The 17,956-nt window shown below is 29.2% G+C and overlaps 1 protein-coding gene across 1 annotated transcript; it reads left to right on the forward strand.

Annotated features, from left to right (window-relative positions):
• The first annotated feature begins 7,652 nt into the window (after positions 1-7,652).
• LOC111307311 (ribonucleoside-diphosphate reductase small chain A-like) lies at positions 7,653-12,761 on the forward strand. Its single transcript, XM_089751889.1, has 9 exons — positions 7,653-7,863; positions 8,593-8,753; positions 9,120-9,168; positions 9,628-9,752; positions 10,323-10,390; positions 10,534-10,650; positions 10,810-10,972; positions 11,766-11,836; positions 12,490-12,761. Exons 1-9 carry the CDS (start codon positions 7,683-7,685, stop codon positions 12,602-12,604), a joined length of 1,050 nt encoding a protein of 349 aa, XP_089608015.1. The 5' UTR covers positions 7,653-7,682; the 3' UTR covers positions 12,605-12,761.
• Positions 12,762-17,956: the final 5,195 nt, after the last annotated feature.

The raw sequence follows: 17,956 nt of genomic DNA on the forward strand, positions 1-17,956 counted from the left end.
GTTCATTTACTTATTGAAGATCTATGTTTTAAGATTCAAAAATTTGAATTTCTATTTTGATATCTAGTTTTAGTTTTATGTGTTCTTCAATTTCCCTTCATTTAATCCATGCATTTTCATTATACTGCACTTAAATCTAGTTTAAATTGATGTTCTTACATTCAATTACACTTATATTTCATGCACTTGGCTTAGATCCATTTAATTCCTTGCATTTTACATTTGATTCACTCTATAGAAGTAGTTACAAGTTAATGCTTTAAGTTTCAAGTTTATTTTCTATTCATGTATTTTAATTACAAGTTACATTCTATTTTTATTTATTTTAGGCATTAGATTACATGTTCCTTAGGTTTACTTTCATGTTCATTTGATGTTTGTTTAATTTCCCTTGCTTTATATATGTATTACTTTAAGTTAGTAGTAATGTAAATCAACTTTTAATATTTTGATTGAGCTAAATATAGTTAGAATGTTTTGATAAGTGGTGCTTAAGCTAGACTTCCCAAATGATTAGTTTTCATGGAATGACATTCTACTCATCAATCTTATTATTTGAACAACTTGTGCATTTACAATTCCAATCAAGTTTTTGACATCGTTGTAGGGACTGTGAGGATAGTCTTTAGTCTAATATCATCTTTTGATATGCTCTACTATAGATTAGCTCACCCCCCTAGTGTACATAAGTTAGGATAGCTAATTAGTGTACATAGCCTTACTTAGTTTAGACTAAAGTACATACATCTTCCTTTACTTTACATAACTTTAAAGTAGATAGCTTAGTGTAGATATTTTTAGTATATATAGTTCTTATGTTTTCGTTTAGGTTTTATTCTACTTTTTATGTGGGAGTTTAATCTTTTTTAAGTAGTTGAGCACTATGAGGACCATATTAGACCTTTTTCTAGTGATTACCTAGTGCAAAGGCCATGTAATTAAAACAAAGCCAAAAAAGAGTCTGCTCTTAAAGCTTTATCTGTACAAATAAACCATTTAGCAAATGAAATAAATGCCATTAAAGCTAGTTATGATCCTAAACCTAGTCTTGTTCATTAATTTCAAAGCCAAAATGAACATGGTAATGTGCATGGTGAAGACTACTATAGTGATAGGTGTCCATAAGACTAATGATCCAAGTTTGACCAAAACACCAACACTACTCAAAGTTAAAAGGCTTATCTTACGCGTATGTGGTAGATTAGTCTGAGACATTCCTTTAGTTCATTACTTAAGTACACCCTAACTTATCTTATCAAACCTTCATTTTCGTAATACCCTCCATAAACTCAATACTCTTCACTATCACCATAATTTCCTCAAGTTTCACATTATGTTCCACCACAATAAAAAATTTTCATCACAATACCATTCATCTTCACTATACATTTCATCCACACAATACTCATTGCCACTTCCACCATAAGAAAAAAAACCATCTCTTAAGGAGATGTTGGTTAAAATCTAAGATAACATTTTTCAAACTCAAGCAAAACTCTTCCAAACCTAAGAATGGTAGGAATCTTGTGCAATATGATCAAAATAAACATACCATAAATACTTACCTTCAAGCATTTATGCTTAGTACTATAAAGTCAAAACCTAATTAGATAGATAAGAAAAAGTATACATTAAGGGATAATTTGAGGAGATGAGGTGCAATGTGGTTTGGTGATGATGACAAAGAGCCTATTGTTGTGAATTTGTCAAACTTTGTAAAGGTTATAGAGGATGAGAAGGTGAAAGTAAATGACGAGTTTAGGGATAAGGAATTTAATAAGGGTAAATCATTTGAAAAAGATGAAAAAAAAGGTTAACATTGAAGAAGTTGATGCTCACATTCCATTCATGCCATTTTTTCAATTTCTTGAAGATCACTTACTTGATTTTTTAGAGATGGATGAGATAGATACATGTGTTGATAAGATAAGCCTACCAAATAAATCATTTAGACCCTTAAACGCATCTTTTCTTGAATCTAGTATTAAGTTTAAGGATGAGAAAAAACTTATTAGCAAAGAACTTACTTGTCTAATAGCAATTCCATTTTACGATACTATGCTCAAAGCTATAGACATCTCATTCTTTGAGTTTTCTTAATATCTATCGTTCATAAAGAAAAAGTTAAATAAAGGAGATTTTGGGGAGGATTGATCAATTTCATATACTAATTTGCAAAAAGGTCATAGCGAGAGTCCTATGCAAAAGAAAAGTGAGCATCATAATATACCCATGTCATTTCTTTTATTCTTTGAAAATCCATTGTATGATGATTTTGAAATGCATGTGGTTGAAAACCCATCATTTAACACCATTAAATAGCCTAGTGAAAATGATAAGGATGAAATAAAGAAAATTTTGAAAGAACTGTTAAAAGTCAATAATGCAAAGAATTTGGACAATGATGATAATATATTGGGATTCTTTACTTGTTTAGAAATTTTTTCAACCTTTAATTCTCAGCTTGATACCTATAACTTCTCATCTTTTATGCTCACTCAATATTTATCATCTAAGGATTCTTTCATTTTAAAGTTGAAACCCATATTTTCTATAATGCTACCCATTTCATTAAAACTAAAGCCATTAACTCCTTTTATTAGTCCATATTGCTATATGCTTAGAACATTTATAGAGGTGGGATATAAATCTACCATTTTGCACCACATATACTTAGAGTTTATCCTCACATATATGGTGTAGAAAAAAAATGAATTGGGTAAATATAGGAACAAAAAATGGTGTGATTCTCTAACATCATTGAAAATGAAGCTATTGGCTTTAGACAAATGCTTCTTAGGAGATAACCCAAGCATTTATAAATTTAATGCTCTTTCCTTTATATTTTGGTGGATGTTTTTAAACTTTACTTATGTTTAATTATTTTTTTTATTTTATAAGAATTTTCTTTGTTTCATAGGTATAATAAAATGGAAAAATAGAAGTTTCAAGGTTTGACCAACATAAAACTAGATTCAGCCATTTTGTTTCCAAGAAGGTAAGGAAGTTTTCTTATTTCTCTTATACGCTTTATTTCTTTATATTTACATATTAAGGACAATATGTCTTTTAAGTTTAAGGGTATGAGAAAATTGCTCAAATTTTTTGTCAAAATATCAAAAATTTTTGCCAAAATTTTAAAAAATTTTCCTTGAATTATGCTTGAAATGTTTTAGCTTGAAATTTGTGATGCTTTATATGATTTGCTTTTCATGAATCCAATGATAGCTAGTGATTGAGAATAAACATAGTTGTAAGAAAATCTTGAATATTGAGTAAAATGTGAGATGATTTTTTGAATTAGTAACTTTTTGATTATGAATATTCATTTGTAAGTGATATTTTTATCATTGAAGTGCACTTTTATTATCTAGTGATTGATTATGTAAGCATGAAATATATATATTTTTGCATTGGTCTTTAAAATAGTGTTTCAAGTTCTAAAATTTATTTTGATCATCTCTTGAGGTAAAATCCTAATAGACACATGATTAGGAAAATGGTATAGGCCATTTTTGTATTATTAGAGCCTTTTCAAGCTAACCTTGCTATAATTCTTCCATAGTCACCCCATTTAAGCCTAATAATACTTTTCTTTATTATGAAACCACATTATGAACCTAAGCCTTGATTTGATATTTCTCATCTTTTGGTCCCTTACCCTGCATGCATAAGGACATTCATACATCATCTTTGAGCTATGCATCATTAAGGAGAAAAAGTGAAGCTTATAAAAAGAAGAAGAAAAAAAAAGAATAAAGAACAAAGAAAAGACGTAAGCAAAAAAGAAATTGTATTCCAAAAAAAAAGTTGAGAAAATAAAATAAAATAAATTGAAGTGAAAGCAAAGAAAGGAAAAAAAATATATGTAAAATGTAAAGTTTGGGGGTGATTCTTTTGAAAAGCTCTTAACTTTTTTTCCCTTTAAAGCTCATTTTTTTAAATGATCTAGAAAAAGTAATGCATGGTTAAGATATTTGAGCCTAAATGACTTCTATCTACCTTGACCTTAGCCTTACATTACAAGCTTATAAAAGTCCTAAATGATATTTAGTCATGTGTTCATCTACATTAGTGGATAGAAATGAGATAAGCAAACATATGAAGCATGATCATTCTTTATTGATCCTTTGTTTGAAAATTTCATGATTTGCAATTTTCAATGTTTAGGTAAAAATATGAAAAAAGAGAAAAAAATAATGATTTAAATTCAAATTGATAACATTTTGGTGCCAATTCCATCATTGGGTGAACATAATATAATGCTTTGTCCAAATGCTTCTTGGGAGATTTTCCTTAACTCTTTCCTTAGTTTATTCCTTTCTATATTTGAGCATAATTTAACTTAAATTCAAGTCTTATTCCTTATAATTTTCATGATTATTTTTTCTTTCTTAGCTCATTAAATCTTTTATCACCTTTATAGTAAAATATATGAGTTAAAGGAGAAAAAAAGGCAGTAGCAATTTCAAGGAATTATGGAGCAATTTTAAAGCTAACTTGTTTTTTCAGTTTTTTTAGATAAGTTGGCAACTAGGTGGTGTCTTATTAGCTGAAATTTGAAGAGGAAAAAAAAAGGAAATTGATACCCAAATTTGAAAGAAAGAAAGCTTTCTAGCTGTTGGATGCATCTTAAATCACAAAGGGAATTTGGTGCCTAATTTTGAATTAAAAGGAAAGCCAATGGATAACTACTTGGTTGGCATTTTAGAGGCTCTTTAATGGTTATAATTCTTACATTTTTTAGATTTAATGATCAAAGGAAGAAGGCTTGAAGAGAAGAGATGAGGATGAATGTAAATAAAAAGCTTATAGAGGAAGCTTTAATGATATAGAAATATCTTACATATGTGGCATCCTAGTTGGCATTTTGGAGTGATTTTATTGGTTGGAACACATAATCCTTGGCCTATAAATAGACCTTTGTATAGAATTTAGAAAAATAGCTCCAATTACAAATTTGTAATTTACTTTTAGTGTAACTTTTCTCTTTAAAAAGTTTCTTCCTTGTTCATTTAAAAGACTATTTAGAGAGAAAATTCCTTTAATTTTCTAGCAAAATGTACATTCTTGCACTTTAATTTTCATGAGCTTTGAAAACTTTGCAATGAAATTTCAATTTCTTTAAATTTTTTACACATTTACTTGCAATTTCCTTTACATGTTCAATGCTGCTGGGTTGTTTTCAATACTGCACTACCTTTAATTTTTACATTGAAAGTTTATTATTTCTACAAACTCTTCATTCATTGCACTTTAATTTTGAAAATTTTTACTTTCAAATTCACACTACATATTTTTCTAAAAATCATCAAAGTCTCGGCTGAAATCTAGTAAGAGAAGAGACAGCAGGTGGTGACAACACTTATGGTGGCTTTTCTCTATGCTAGGTGGTTTATTGATTCTTGATCTCTTCTACACTTGTTATTCTAGTCGTTTACTTGAAGTTTTATGATTTTTTACCTTTAATTTCATGCTTTTGATCTCTGTTTGGCTATTTTCTTTGTTTAATGCTTTGTTTTCTCTGTTTTTACCTTTAAGCATGTTTTTAGTTCATTAAGCTAGTTTCTTTATAGTTTAAGTTGATTTCTTTTCATGCTTTTAAAGTTTAGATGTTAATTGATGTTACTTTAGTTTGCTTTAAGTTCATTTGCAGTATTGATGTATAGATCTAGGTTTTAAGATTCAAATTTTTGAATTTTTGTTTTGAGATCCAATTTTGGTTTTATGTGTTCTTCAATTTCTTTGCATTTAATTTATGCATTTTTATTATGCTACACTTAGATCTAGTTTCAATTGTTGTTCTTACATTCAATTGCACTTATATTTCATGCACTTGGCTTAGATCCATTTAGTTCCTTGCATTTTACATTTGATTCACTCCATAGAAGTAGTTATGATTTTATGCTTTAAGTTTCAAATTCATTTTCTATTCATGTATTTTAATTACAAGTTACATTATGTTTTTATTCATTTCATGCATTAGATTAAGTGTTCCTTCGATTTACTCTCATTTTCATTTGATTTAATTTCCTTTGCTTTACATGTTCATTACCTTATGTTAGTAGTAATGTAAATCAACTTTCAACCTTTTGATTGAGCTAAATATAGTTAGAGTGTATTGATAACTAGTATTAAGGCTAAACTTCCCAAATGATCAATTTTTGTGGGAGAATACTCTATTCATCTTTCTTATTAGTTAAATGGCTTTGTGCACTTATAATCCTAATTAGCTATTATGTAATTTGTAATTAAAAAAGCTACTCTTTTAAAAAAACTATCCTACATGTCATCTAAAAAAGTTGTCCACATAATCATCCATGTGATAAATCTTATTAGGTGTCTATGTATGTTGATATATAATATATGATATAAATATATAAATATAAAATTAAATAAATAATAAAATATATTTTATATATAATTGGGATAGGATAAAATACTATAAACCAACATTTAACTCAGGCTTGATTTAAAAAAAAAAAACGCGATCCAATTCCAAATTTAAAAGAAACGTACCTATCGAATCTAGATGAATTAAAACCCATTGAATATACGTTGTTTTGTCCTTCCAAGCTACATTGATTTTTTTTTTTTTACAAAATTTATCTAATAAAAAAAGGTAAAAACTTAAACAAACAAAGAAAATGACAAACAAAAAAAAAAAAAGGAAAAGAAAAGAAAGCCAAATAGGGATACCATATGAATTTATTAATTAAGATATTAAATAACAACTCTATTAATATAATATATAATAAAATTAAGTAAATAATAAAAAATATTTTTATATACCTAAGGCAAAACAAAACACTTTAAACTCGCTTTCTATTTGATGTCAGTTTTTTTTTTAAAAAAAAAGACAGGATTTTGAATTAAAAAAGATATATTAAATCAATATAAATTAAAATTTGTCCAATATAAGTGGCTTTGTAATTCATATTTTTATCAATTTTTCTTATAAAATTTATCTAATAATAAAAATAAAGTCTAAAATAAATAAATAAATCAAAAAATAAAAATAAAATAAAAAAATTTTAAAAAAATATTGGGATGTCACGTGAACATCTTTATCATTTTCTAAAATCTACCATATTTATTTTAAGAGAAAATTGGTATGTCACGAGAATAGCCTCACTTTTCTCCAGAATTTATAATATTTATTGTATGGATATTATTTGGAGATATTGTCAATATCATATTTCTTTTTTAAATTGATGAATATGACTTGCCTTGATATTTATTATTAAGTTTTTGGTACAATTATGTAAAACAAAATTGTATAAAAAAACAATTGAGAGATGTGAAATTCATTAATTTATATTGATGTATATTAATATTATTAGATGATCAGAAGGCCCACTTTAAAATGAAAGCCAGAATCACACAGCCAACTCCACGCTTACTTTGCAAGTGAGAAAACAACGCTGTGCCCATTCGTAATGGAAAAAATACAAAGTACGCAAAACCGCATGCAAATTGCAAAGAAAAAACAACAGAGAAAAAACCAAAGCCAAAAACTCTCTTTTTCTCTTTGCCATCACTAATCATCCAATTGCAACCTGTCGGTTTCCTTTCAAAGAAGGGTTCTTGTAGGGTTTTTTTTCTTTTTTTGTGTAATATTTCTCCTCTTTATTCATTCAAGTACCATACAAAAGCAAAGATGAAAGGGGAAAAAGGAGAAAATGCATTCGTTGAGATATGAACAAGAAAGAGAAGAGGAAAACAAAGTAAAGGAAAAAGAAGAAGAGAAGGAAGAGGAAGAGCCCATATTAAAACAAAAAAACCAGAGGTTTTGCATGTTTCCCATTAGCTATCAGCCACTTTGGGAGATGTACAAGAAGTCTGAGGCTAGTTTTTGGACAGGTACTTGCTCTTTTTCTCCTTGGGGTTTCTGATGTTGTTTTTGTATGTTTGAAATTGGGTTCGTTTTAGATTTTGTAAACTTGGGTTTGTATGAATGGAATGGTTGGAGGCAGAGTTTAAAAGAAAAGTGGGTTGTATGTTTGATTGGCAATTTTGGTATCAATATCATTGTTGTTATACGAGTGTTCATAAAGTAGAATGGCGGTGAATGGTTTTATTTTTTGTTTTTAGTTCTTCTCGTAACTGCAAACCAACAGAAATTTAAAAACAAAAATTCAAATCCAAAAAGAGAAAAGAGAAAAACTACCTTCTGTAAATATTGCTTTTGGAACTGCTTTTTTCCTCATCACTCTCCCCCATTATTTATGTTATAGTGTAGGGTGGATTATTGTTTATTGGAATACAATTGTATTGCATAAAAATTGACTTCCAATCTTGAGGAATATTTAATCCAATTTGTGAATCTTCGGAAATGGTAACCTACGGAATTTTTATTTGCAATATCAGCATGTGTTTAGAGAGAGATTGTTTTTGAAAAATTGCCATGAGCCTTTTTCCCATCTTTTTCTTTAAGCTTTTCCCCCTAATTTGGAGCTTCTATCAGTTTATATTTAGAGGTCCTATTATGCATCACTACTCTTTTCTTTATACGTGGTTTCTTTATCTTCTCCAGTAATTTCCTGCCCCTTGGTTTGACCTCATTGTCATAACTTGATAATGTTATTGCAGCTGAGGAGATTGATCTCTCACCAGATGTGCAGCACTGGGGAACCTTATCTAACTCAGAAAAACACTTTTTAAGCCATGTGCTGGCATTTTTTTCTGCATCTGATAGGATAGTTTTGGAAAACTTGGCTGCAAGATTCCTAAATGTCGTTCAGATTCCAGAGGTAGGCATTAGTTAAGTTGTTTTTCATGCTATTTTATGAATAACTGAGTACTGATTGGATTATTATCTTTAATTCTATTTGTCATGTTCATTTTTGCTATTTAAAATAGCTTCATGCTCATATAAGGCATTTATTAGAGGAGAATCACGTTGTAGTAGTAACAGTGTTAGGTCTGGTGGGTAAGATCAGGCTAATATTCTGTTTAGCTCTTGAAGATTTTGTCTATTTAGCTAGTTATAGACTCAAGGGTAGGTACTAACCAGTTTTGTTTTGCATAAAGGTAGAGGATACTTGTGCCATGGACCAGTACTTAACTTGGTTCTTTCAAGTTTTTTTATCTAACATCAAGGTTTCTCATTCTCTCAGGCCTGGGCATTCTATGGATTTCAAATTGCAATGGAGAATATTCATTCTGGTAGGGAGTTGATCATTTACTAGATTTGTTGATCTTCACATTTAACATCAGGGTCACCATTTAGGTGTTCCTGAAAGAAAACTCTTGGCCAATTGAGCTTGTCCAGGATGACAATTTTGGAATAATTTAGCTTACATCCTATTGGACTTCTGAAGAAAGCCCTGCCCTCTCAAATGTTTTTCAATAATTATTGGAAATTGAAAAGTAAAGATGAGTCCTGCCCTAACATTTAAGGTCTTATTTGGTCTTGGGTTATCTTAATCTCTATCGAATTTATCAACTTGTTTAATCTTCTGGAGTAGGCTGTTGTTTGTGCTAGATTGTCAGACTTATTTGGCCTTAACAGTCAACACATGACTGTGGCCTAGTTTTCACTTGCTTTTGGTCTTTTTGATGATTTCCCTGTATCCTGCATTGAAGTTACCTGATTGGCAAATATTTTCTGCTGCCAATGTTTAGAAACGTATAGCTTGCTTTTGGATACATATATCAAGGATTCCAAAGAAAAACATAGATTGTTCAATGCTATTGAAAGCATCCCTTGCATCCGTAAGAAGGTTAAGTGGGCTTTGGATTGGATACAGAGGAACTACTTTCATGCCCTACTTTCTGGAAATTGATTACATGAAGCCAAATAAGTGATTTGGTTAAAGAATTCTCAACATGTTTATCAGGACTAGAAGTGATGCTTGTGAGTTTTCTGAATGATTTGACTTTGGAGTATCTATTGACATGGTTATCTGAATGATTTTCTCTCCTTGTTTCTAAGGGTTACATTATGCATTGCTACCTACTCACTCTTCTCTCTGCTAAGTTCACATCTTTTACCAAGCTTTCCTAACTTTGATTGAACATTTCACCTGTTAGATTACTTAATGTAGAACTCTGGCTTGGATATGAAAGAACTTCAGTTGGAAGATTAATGCAAATATGCTTGCTGTTTCTTCCTTGCTTTCTGTCACATTTTATAACCATTTTTCAATCAAATATTCATCTTAGTAGCCTTGACTCCATTCTATACCATTAAATAGAAGGACTTTCTTTGGACAGCATCATTGTGTTTCTCAAGCTTATTTAGACTTTAAACATAAGTATGGTTATGTCAAAGCAGTACGTTTCTTTCTTTAAAAAGATTCTTTGTTGTGCCTATATGCAGTTCCACTTCATTTGCACAGAGACTTGTTGCTTTTGCGTGTGTTGAAGGAATCTTCTTTTCTGGGAGGTAATCTTCTTTAGCCAGCTTAGCCAGTTGCTTCTTCTATATGATGTTGTAGAGTTCGTATTTTTTAATACCTTTCTACAATAAAATTTGAATTACTTTTGTAATTTTTTTTCCTTTTATTGATTATTAATTTAGCTTTACAGCTTTTGTGCCATTTTTTGGCTTAAAAAGAGGGGACTGATGCCTGGTTTGACATTCTCAAATGAGCATATATCTAGAGATAAGGGGCTTCACTGTGACTTTGCTTGCCTTCTATACAGGTAGCCTCTTTTTTTTATTATTTTTTAATGAAGTATATTTGGAAGCAAGAATAGAACTTTTGCTGCTGCATTTTTATTTGTCGTTGGTTGAATATGTGGGTTGAATTTGAAAAGATAATGAAATGTCTTAGATGTGGAATTCAATGCACCTGCTTGCAGTTTGCTGCGGAAGCAACTTAAATGGCAAAAAGTCCATCATATTGTTCATGAAGCAGTGGCAATTGAGACTAAGTTTGTGTGTGAGGCTCTCCCGTGTGCACTGATTGGCATGAACTCAACACTCATGAGCCAGTACATAAAGTTTGTCGCTGATCGTCTTTTGGTATACCTCTGTAAATTTGTTTGTTTTTTAAGAGTTCATTTTTATAAACTTAGCTTGATATCATGAACCACCCTTGAATGAAAAGATATTTAACAGATCCATATATGTATACAGACACACACAAAAACACACATTCATATATTCCATAAAACTTAAAATTTTATTTCTAAATCCTAAACTGATATCTCTTTTATCCAAAATAAGAAGAAAAAAACCTTTAATACATTTCTAATAGATCATCTCAGTTTTAGATTTGATAATCCTTGCTTGATTTTAATATATTGCAATCCAAAAACATATTAACATGATCATAAAAAGTTACTATTTATAACGATATATAAAAGCTAACTATACATAGAATTCTTATGATACCCTCATTGTCTCTCGACAAGCTAACTATATATAGAATTATTATAGTATCCTTATTGCAACCCTTATTGCCACTTGTTATACATAGAAATCATATATTTGCTTCAAGATTTTCCCTTAAATTATATTTCTTCGTGAATGACTTGCTTAAATTTTTAATTTTAGTGGGTAAAGAAATATACTTTACATATTTTTAAGGAAACAGATTTCATAAAATCTTTATATTAATTTTGTAGAAAATTTCAGGATTTTGAGAGGTAAAGGTGTATTGCCATTTGTGAATTATATGATTTTGCATATGCATTTCCTTGATTAAAAAAAATGTTTTTTGAAATTTAAAACTTAAAAGTTGTTTTTCATATTTGAAGATAAATTTGTTGGGGTGAAAAGAACTAAACTGCTACTTGTTTCCGTTTATTTACAGGTTGCATTGGGGTGTCAGAGAAAGTACAATGTTGAAAATCCCTTGGATTGGATGGAATTTATATCTTTACAGTAAGTATTAATAGCCATATTGCTGCATTTTCTGGTTTTAAGTTATTAGATTAAATGAAAGTAATGCTGATTTCAACATTTTTCAAGCTGATGTCCAGAATCTGGACTCTTCTACATCAACCTAAGACATATATACCCTTTTGTCATTGGCTTTCTTCATATTCTTAATCTCCTTTTAAACCTTTTTTATTTGAATGTTTTTCACTCTTGGCAGGACCCATGTAACGTTGGTCCCGAACAAATTATTGCAGAAATGAGACCCTGTATGTGAAATGCTAGTGTTTATTAGAAGTCTTCCCTTCTAACATCACCATGAGGAAATTTGTGTGTTGTGATGGGATTGCAAACATCATTGACTCTCTACCACGCAAATTTAATGACTATTTTGAGTTTTGCATAATCATGATCAAACTTGGACCTTTTTTTTCTCTTTTTTTTTTTTTTTTTTGTGCCAGTGGTTGTTAGACTTAGCTATGTAAGTTATGATAGTAGTTAAGTTGTTATGGATCATATCATTGACTTGCCACATTTTGTGTTCTCTAAACCAGCATTTGTCAGGCATGTGCCTAAGCAAAGGCGATAAGTTCTATATGTTGATTATGATGTCTCTAGAATCTAATCTGTGTTAAACAAATGTGGGTTTGACTTTGCAGAGGAAAAGCTAACTTCTTTGAGAGGAGGGTTGGTGATTATCAGAAACCATCTATTATGTCAAGCCTTCAAAATGGAGGTAAAACCTATGTCTTCAAACTGGATGAAGACTTCTAACTGCCCCCATTGATCTAGTTTTCATTTTGTTGCTCACCTCAGCCGAGTATCAAAATATTTTTTGAAGTAACACTTTTTGTCTATAATATCGTTTCATTGCCCGGTAAATTCCAAAACATCATCAGTTCATCGCCTGCAGCAATAAAGCTTAAATCATATATTAGGCCGTCATTAGACTTTTACTATGTACAATAATCATTTTTGGATGCTTATTTTTGTTCCTTATCTAATGTTTTTGAGTGCCTATCATATTCGTAACAGGTACTACATATCTGTATTCCCATTTTTGGTGTCTTGAGGTGGAAAGTCTAGATCATCATCTATTTTGCACTTTGCTATTGCTTATGTCTTACTTCCCTCACATTCACTAAAAATTTATTCACTACATCAAACTGGATAAGTTGCCTAATACTTGTAGCTGCCATACTCGACGAAATCAAAAGAAATTTAGTATTACATTTTGTTTGTTACAAGGAAAGCAACAGCAAAACAGGTTCAATCATTAATTTAAATGTTTTCTTCTCTTTACCCCTTTAACTGTGTGGTGCAAGTGTCACAGATCTAAGGGGAAGTCCTGAATCTCACATCGAACAAGGTCATTGGAGTATAAAAGGGTTCACACCATCTCCGCCTTGTGAGGCGCCTTTTGTAGGATAAAACCGTGAGGCCAAGAAGGTCAGAACGGACAATACCTCACAAGGGTGTGAACCATGACGGAAGGTTGATCTGGGACGCCGGAAGGGTGAATGTCCGGATCCCGGAATCGCGCGGGTTCGAAGCTTGAGTCTCGACCCGTGACACAAGGCACAACCTTGATTTTGAAACTTATTTACATCATATCATGGATGAAAGGCATGGATGTTGTTGTTAGTTAATAATAAAAATACAAGAAGAAAAAAAAGGCTACACCTTTTTTACAGTTGGTAAAATTCAATCTCAAATCTGTTATTTGTTTTATATATTAACTGGATGATGTTTCCAAACAGGTTTAAATAAAAAATTACATCTAATTTTGTTTTACCTGACCACCACTCAACAAACTTCATACGCCTTAACTCGTATACCTAGGCTTGCAAGCAAAGTTAGTAACTTTGACATCTTGCCTTTCATACAACCAAAAATATGTATAGGATTGTTATACGTACTTTTCAATCTCTATACCTTCCATACAAGGAAAACTACATAGAATGAGGGTACAAGTTATTGCATTATGTTCTAGCTAAAAACCAAATGGAGGATCCATGTCATAGATAAATTTTTAAAATAATGGTTCATAAGCGTTATAAAAATATCTATTGTAAACAATTGTAAATTTATTAGTAATTTTGTAAAAAAAAAATCATAATTTTTCATTATAGTGGCAAAATATTAAAAAACAACAAATTTTACAAAAAAGAAACATCAGAACATTGGATAAATAATTTATGAACAAACTTAATTTTTATTTCTTTATATTCATGTACTTAACAAATAATTATAAATGATATTTTAAATTTTATTAATTGAATAAATAAATCATAAATATAACAAATTTTATTTATATTCTATTGATTTGCACCAAAAAAAATCTCTAATTAAATGTTCAATTTTGTCTCTGATTTTTAAATGATACTTAAAATTAAGACATGATCTTTTAATTTTAATAAATAAATATCTTATTTATCGGGATATAACAATTAAAAATTCAGATAAATAATATATGAAAAATGTATTACACATGTCATTAATTTCGTGCGAATTATTTTTTATTATTTGTAATTTTTAATTGACGTGAAAGATGAGTTTAATTTTTTAAAAATAAATTAAAAAAATCCAAGAATTAGCTTTATCTGTCAATTATATAAGAAAATCAGAAAAAAAATTTCAATCAATCAGTCATTCATCTAACCAAGTCCTTCTCAGCACTCAAGCAATAACAACCTCATTTTTCCTTTCCATCACAACCACAGCGTATAACAACCAAAAAGTGACTAAATCATCCAAAAACAGGACAAACACCGGTCCATTATGAACCAGTTTAAAATTTTCAAGTACCTTAAACTCTGATGATTAATTTCCAAACTCAATACATTTATGACTTTACTGCTTACATGCAAAGCATACCTCCATATACCTTTCTCCACTACACCCTGCAAACCAATCAAAGATGTTTCCTTACAAGTCTCGGCATAGATGTCAAGCAAAGAACATACTTTCACTTGAACAAATAAAAAAATTTCCATGCATTGAAACGTGTGAAAATACCATTTTCCTTTGAAAAGTCAACACTCTATAGAAACAACATTAAACCAAAAACAAAAAAAAAAAAAAAGGGACAGACTTGTTGTGCCGTCGATTTACTTTTCCAAGTAAAATCACACCATTAATCCTGAAGGATAAAAAAAAAATTTCAAAGTAAAAAATTTGCTAATTTAATAGTTAAATTTTATAATAAATTGATAATTTTTTATTTTATAATTTAATTATTAAATTGATAAATGTTTTACTTTTATATATTTTTTCTCATTTCAATTAAGCAGAACTTAATTGACATGTTCATTAGATGTCAAACTAGACCTACTGCTGTCGAGAGAGATGCTTTCGCCCAAAAATCAACAAGCAAAAAATTGCTATCCATGAGTGGTGGCAGAAGGTTATTGGGTTTCGATTTCTAGTTCAAAAGAAGGAAAAAATAAATAAAATTTAAAATTAAAGTTACAAACATATTTTTTATCACATTATACTTATTGTAGTTATGAACATACCCAAATTTATTGTGATTATCTCGATTATAAAATTTTTTAATTTTGCATAATTTATAATAAAATATAATAATTATAATTATGATTATAATTATAATTATAAAAACTCTTGTTTTATACTTTTTAAAATAATTTATGATACCTTTTTTTTTTATAAGAAAAAAATTAATCACGATTTTTTTGAAATTATAATAATTTTAAAAAGTACTTATAATAATTAAAAAGATAAATTACATAAAATCACCTTATGATTTAAGGTGCATTTAAAGTAACTCATAAAAATTAAAATGTGACATTTAACTATCTTATTATTTGTTTTATTATTTTTTTATCAAAAATTGTGATTTTTTTCGTTATTTCTAAATTTTTTTAATTTTTGGATTTTTCTTATGTTTAACATTGGAAAAGGGGAATGAACAAAGAGAAAAAATTCTTTGCAAGTACAGAGTTGAAGTCAGAAAGCACATAAATGGCTCAATCTGAATTAAGCAACCAACAAAGAAAGCAAACAATTTTCAACAAATCAAAGTAATACACAAACAATTTAACACACCCGAACCCAAATAGAGTACACAACCAAAAAGCCTATACACAATACCAAGTAAATCCAAACTAGAAATTGAACCTAAGCCTGAATCAATAGAAAATCAAAAAGTAAAAATCTAGCAAACTTATAATCGAAACATCCAATCATACAAGTAATACACATAAAATAAAAAGGGTTCCTTTTAAATTTTTCGGATGCTTTAAATCAGTACCTAGAAGGTTAATGGAAGGAATTAGATAGAGAAAAAAATGTGAATTATTGGAAAAGAAGAAGGAAACAAAAGAAAAACAAAAATATTTGAAAATAATGGAAAAAGTCATGATTTTGGGCAAAGATGTAATAAAATAAATTATAAGGTAATTAAGTGTTACATTTTAAACCTTATGAGCCACTTTAAATCCATATCAAATTACATAGTGATTTTATGTAATTTACCCTAATTAAAATATAAGAAATATCGAGATAAACAACAATAACAACATTAAAGGAAAAAAGAATTATAAAATTAAAAAATTCTAAATATAAAATCATATATTAACAAATAATCAATAATCATCTAATTTTTTTTTTTAATTTTACAAAAGTCACGGGTCAACAACCATCCATTTTTTTTTTATCTATTTTTCTAAACTCACCATTTTAGCCCTTGATATAAAACCTTTTATCTTTTCAAACCCTACCCATTTTTTTCATATTTCTTCCCTTCGCCTATGACACCCTCTCTTTTTCCTTTCTTCAGAAATTATGAAACAACCAAGAAGACTATGCTCCCAACATTCAATAGCCATCACCCCTTAACAACACCGGTTACTATCTTTTATAGCCTTACTCTTTCAACTCTCAATAATATGGATGGATTAGATGATGGTTTATCTCAGTCACATTCAACACAAATTTGCATTATTGTTAAAAAAATTGTAATTTTAACTTTCTTTTACCTTCAAATTACTTGTTCTTTAATTTTTTTTTATGTTGATTAAACTTGATTTAGATCGATTTGGATAAATTGAAGATCATCTAGGGTTAATAGCTGATTTTACTTTTTAAATTTCTGGTTAAATTCAAAATAGAGCCTAAAATCTCAATCAAATGATTTTTTAAAAATCCTAAATGAAAAATAATGAAAAACAGCAATAATGTTATTTTTATAATTCACTGTTATGGGATTATTTTGACCGTAATGCATCGATTTGAATGTGATTTAAACATTAGTTGTATTTCCTTGGATAGCAATGATGGATAGTGATGCTAATAGCAGTTGCTACATCATTAATCCACCATTATTTAAATCTCTGGAAACAAAGTAAGCTTTTTGGGCTGACTTTAAAAGCTTTTGATGGCCAAAAACTGGTTTTTTGATGAGAATAACGATAGATTAGATTTTAAGATTAGATCTAAGTTACAAGCAAATTAAGAAATAACGTGAAAAACCAATCGAGTTGCTCATTTTTTGAAAAAAAAAATCTTTAATCCAAAATGAATCCATAAATAGCTTCAAAGAAACCTTTAGCTTCAAAACCTTAATGTGATGAAACTATAGGGTGATCATTATGATAGGGTGGAGTCAAAACTGTAAGGTGAAGTTAAGCTATCTAAAAGTGTTGAAATGAAAAAAGAGATTAAGTTGGCTACAAATGCTGAAACAAAAAAGGAAGTTAAACCTAGAGGAATAATGGGACAATTGAGACAGCAACTACCTAAGGAGAGTAGAAATGAAGATGCTGGTATAATAGTTTATTGAGCTAGCGGTACATAAATAATTGGTATAATAGAATGACTGGATTTGTTATTTACATATGCTTAAATTGTATTAGCCATATTTTTATTATTAGAATTAAGATGTCAATAAAATGTTCTAGATATAACTACAATGTACACATAAATTTGAGGCACGAATGACAAATATCAATCATTTCCTTACTCTTAACTTTATTGTTTCTGCTTTTGGTCTCTTTATTCTTTTTCTTTCCTTTTTTTCACTTGCGTTGAGCTCATTGCATAACAAATTTGGTATCAAAGTTTACTAGATCCAACCAGGTAAGCAAACAACTTTAAATTGATGGC

The sequence above is a fragment of the Durio zibethinus genome, chromosome 22, assembly GCF_047325235.1.
Source record: "Durio zibethinus cultivar Kanyao isolate XHJ-2024 chromosome 22, ASM4732523v1, whole genome shotgun sequence".
Lineage (NCBI taxonomy): Eukaryota > Viridiplantae > Streptophyta > Magnoliopsida > Malvales > Malvaceae > Durio > Durio zibethinus.

Coding starts and splice junctions, on each gene's coding strand:
- LOC111307311 (XM_089751889.1), top strand. CDS start 7,683: ATGCATTCGTTGAGATATGAACAAGAAAGAGAAGAGGAAAACAAAGTA. Junction 8,754..9,119: donor ATGTCGTTCAGATTCCAGAG/GTAGGCATTAGT, acceptor TCATTCTCTCAG/GCCTGGGCATTCTATGGATT. Junction 10,391..10,533: donor GGAATCTTCTTTTCTGGGAG/GTAATCTTCTTT, acceptor TTAGCTTTACAG/CTTTTGTGCCATTTTTTGGC.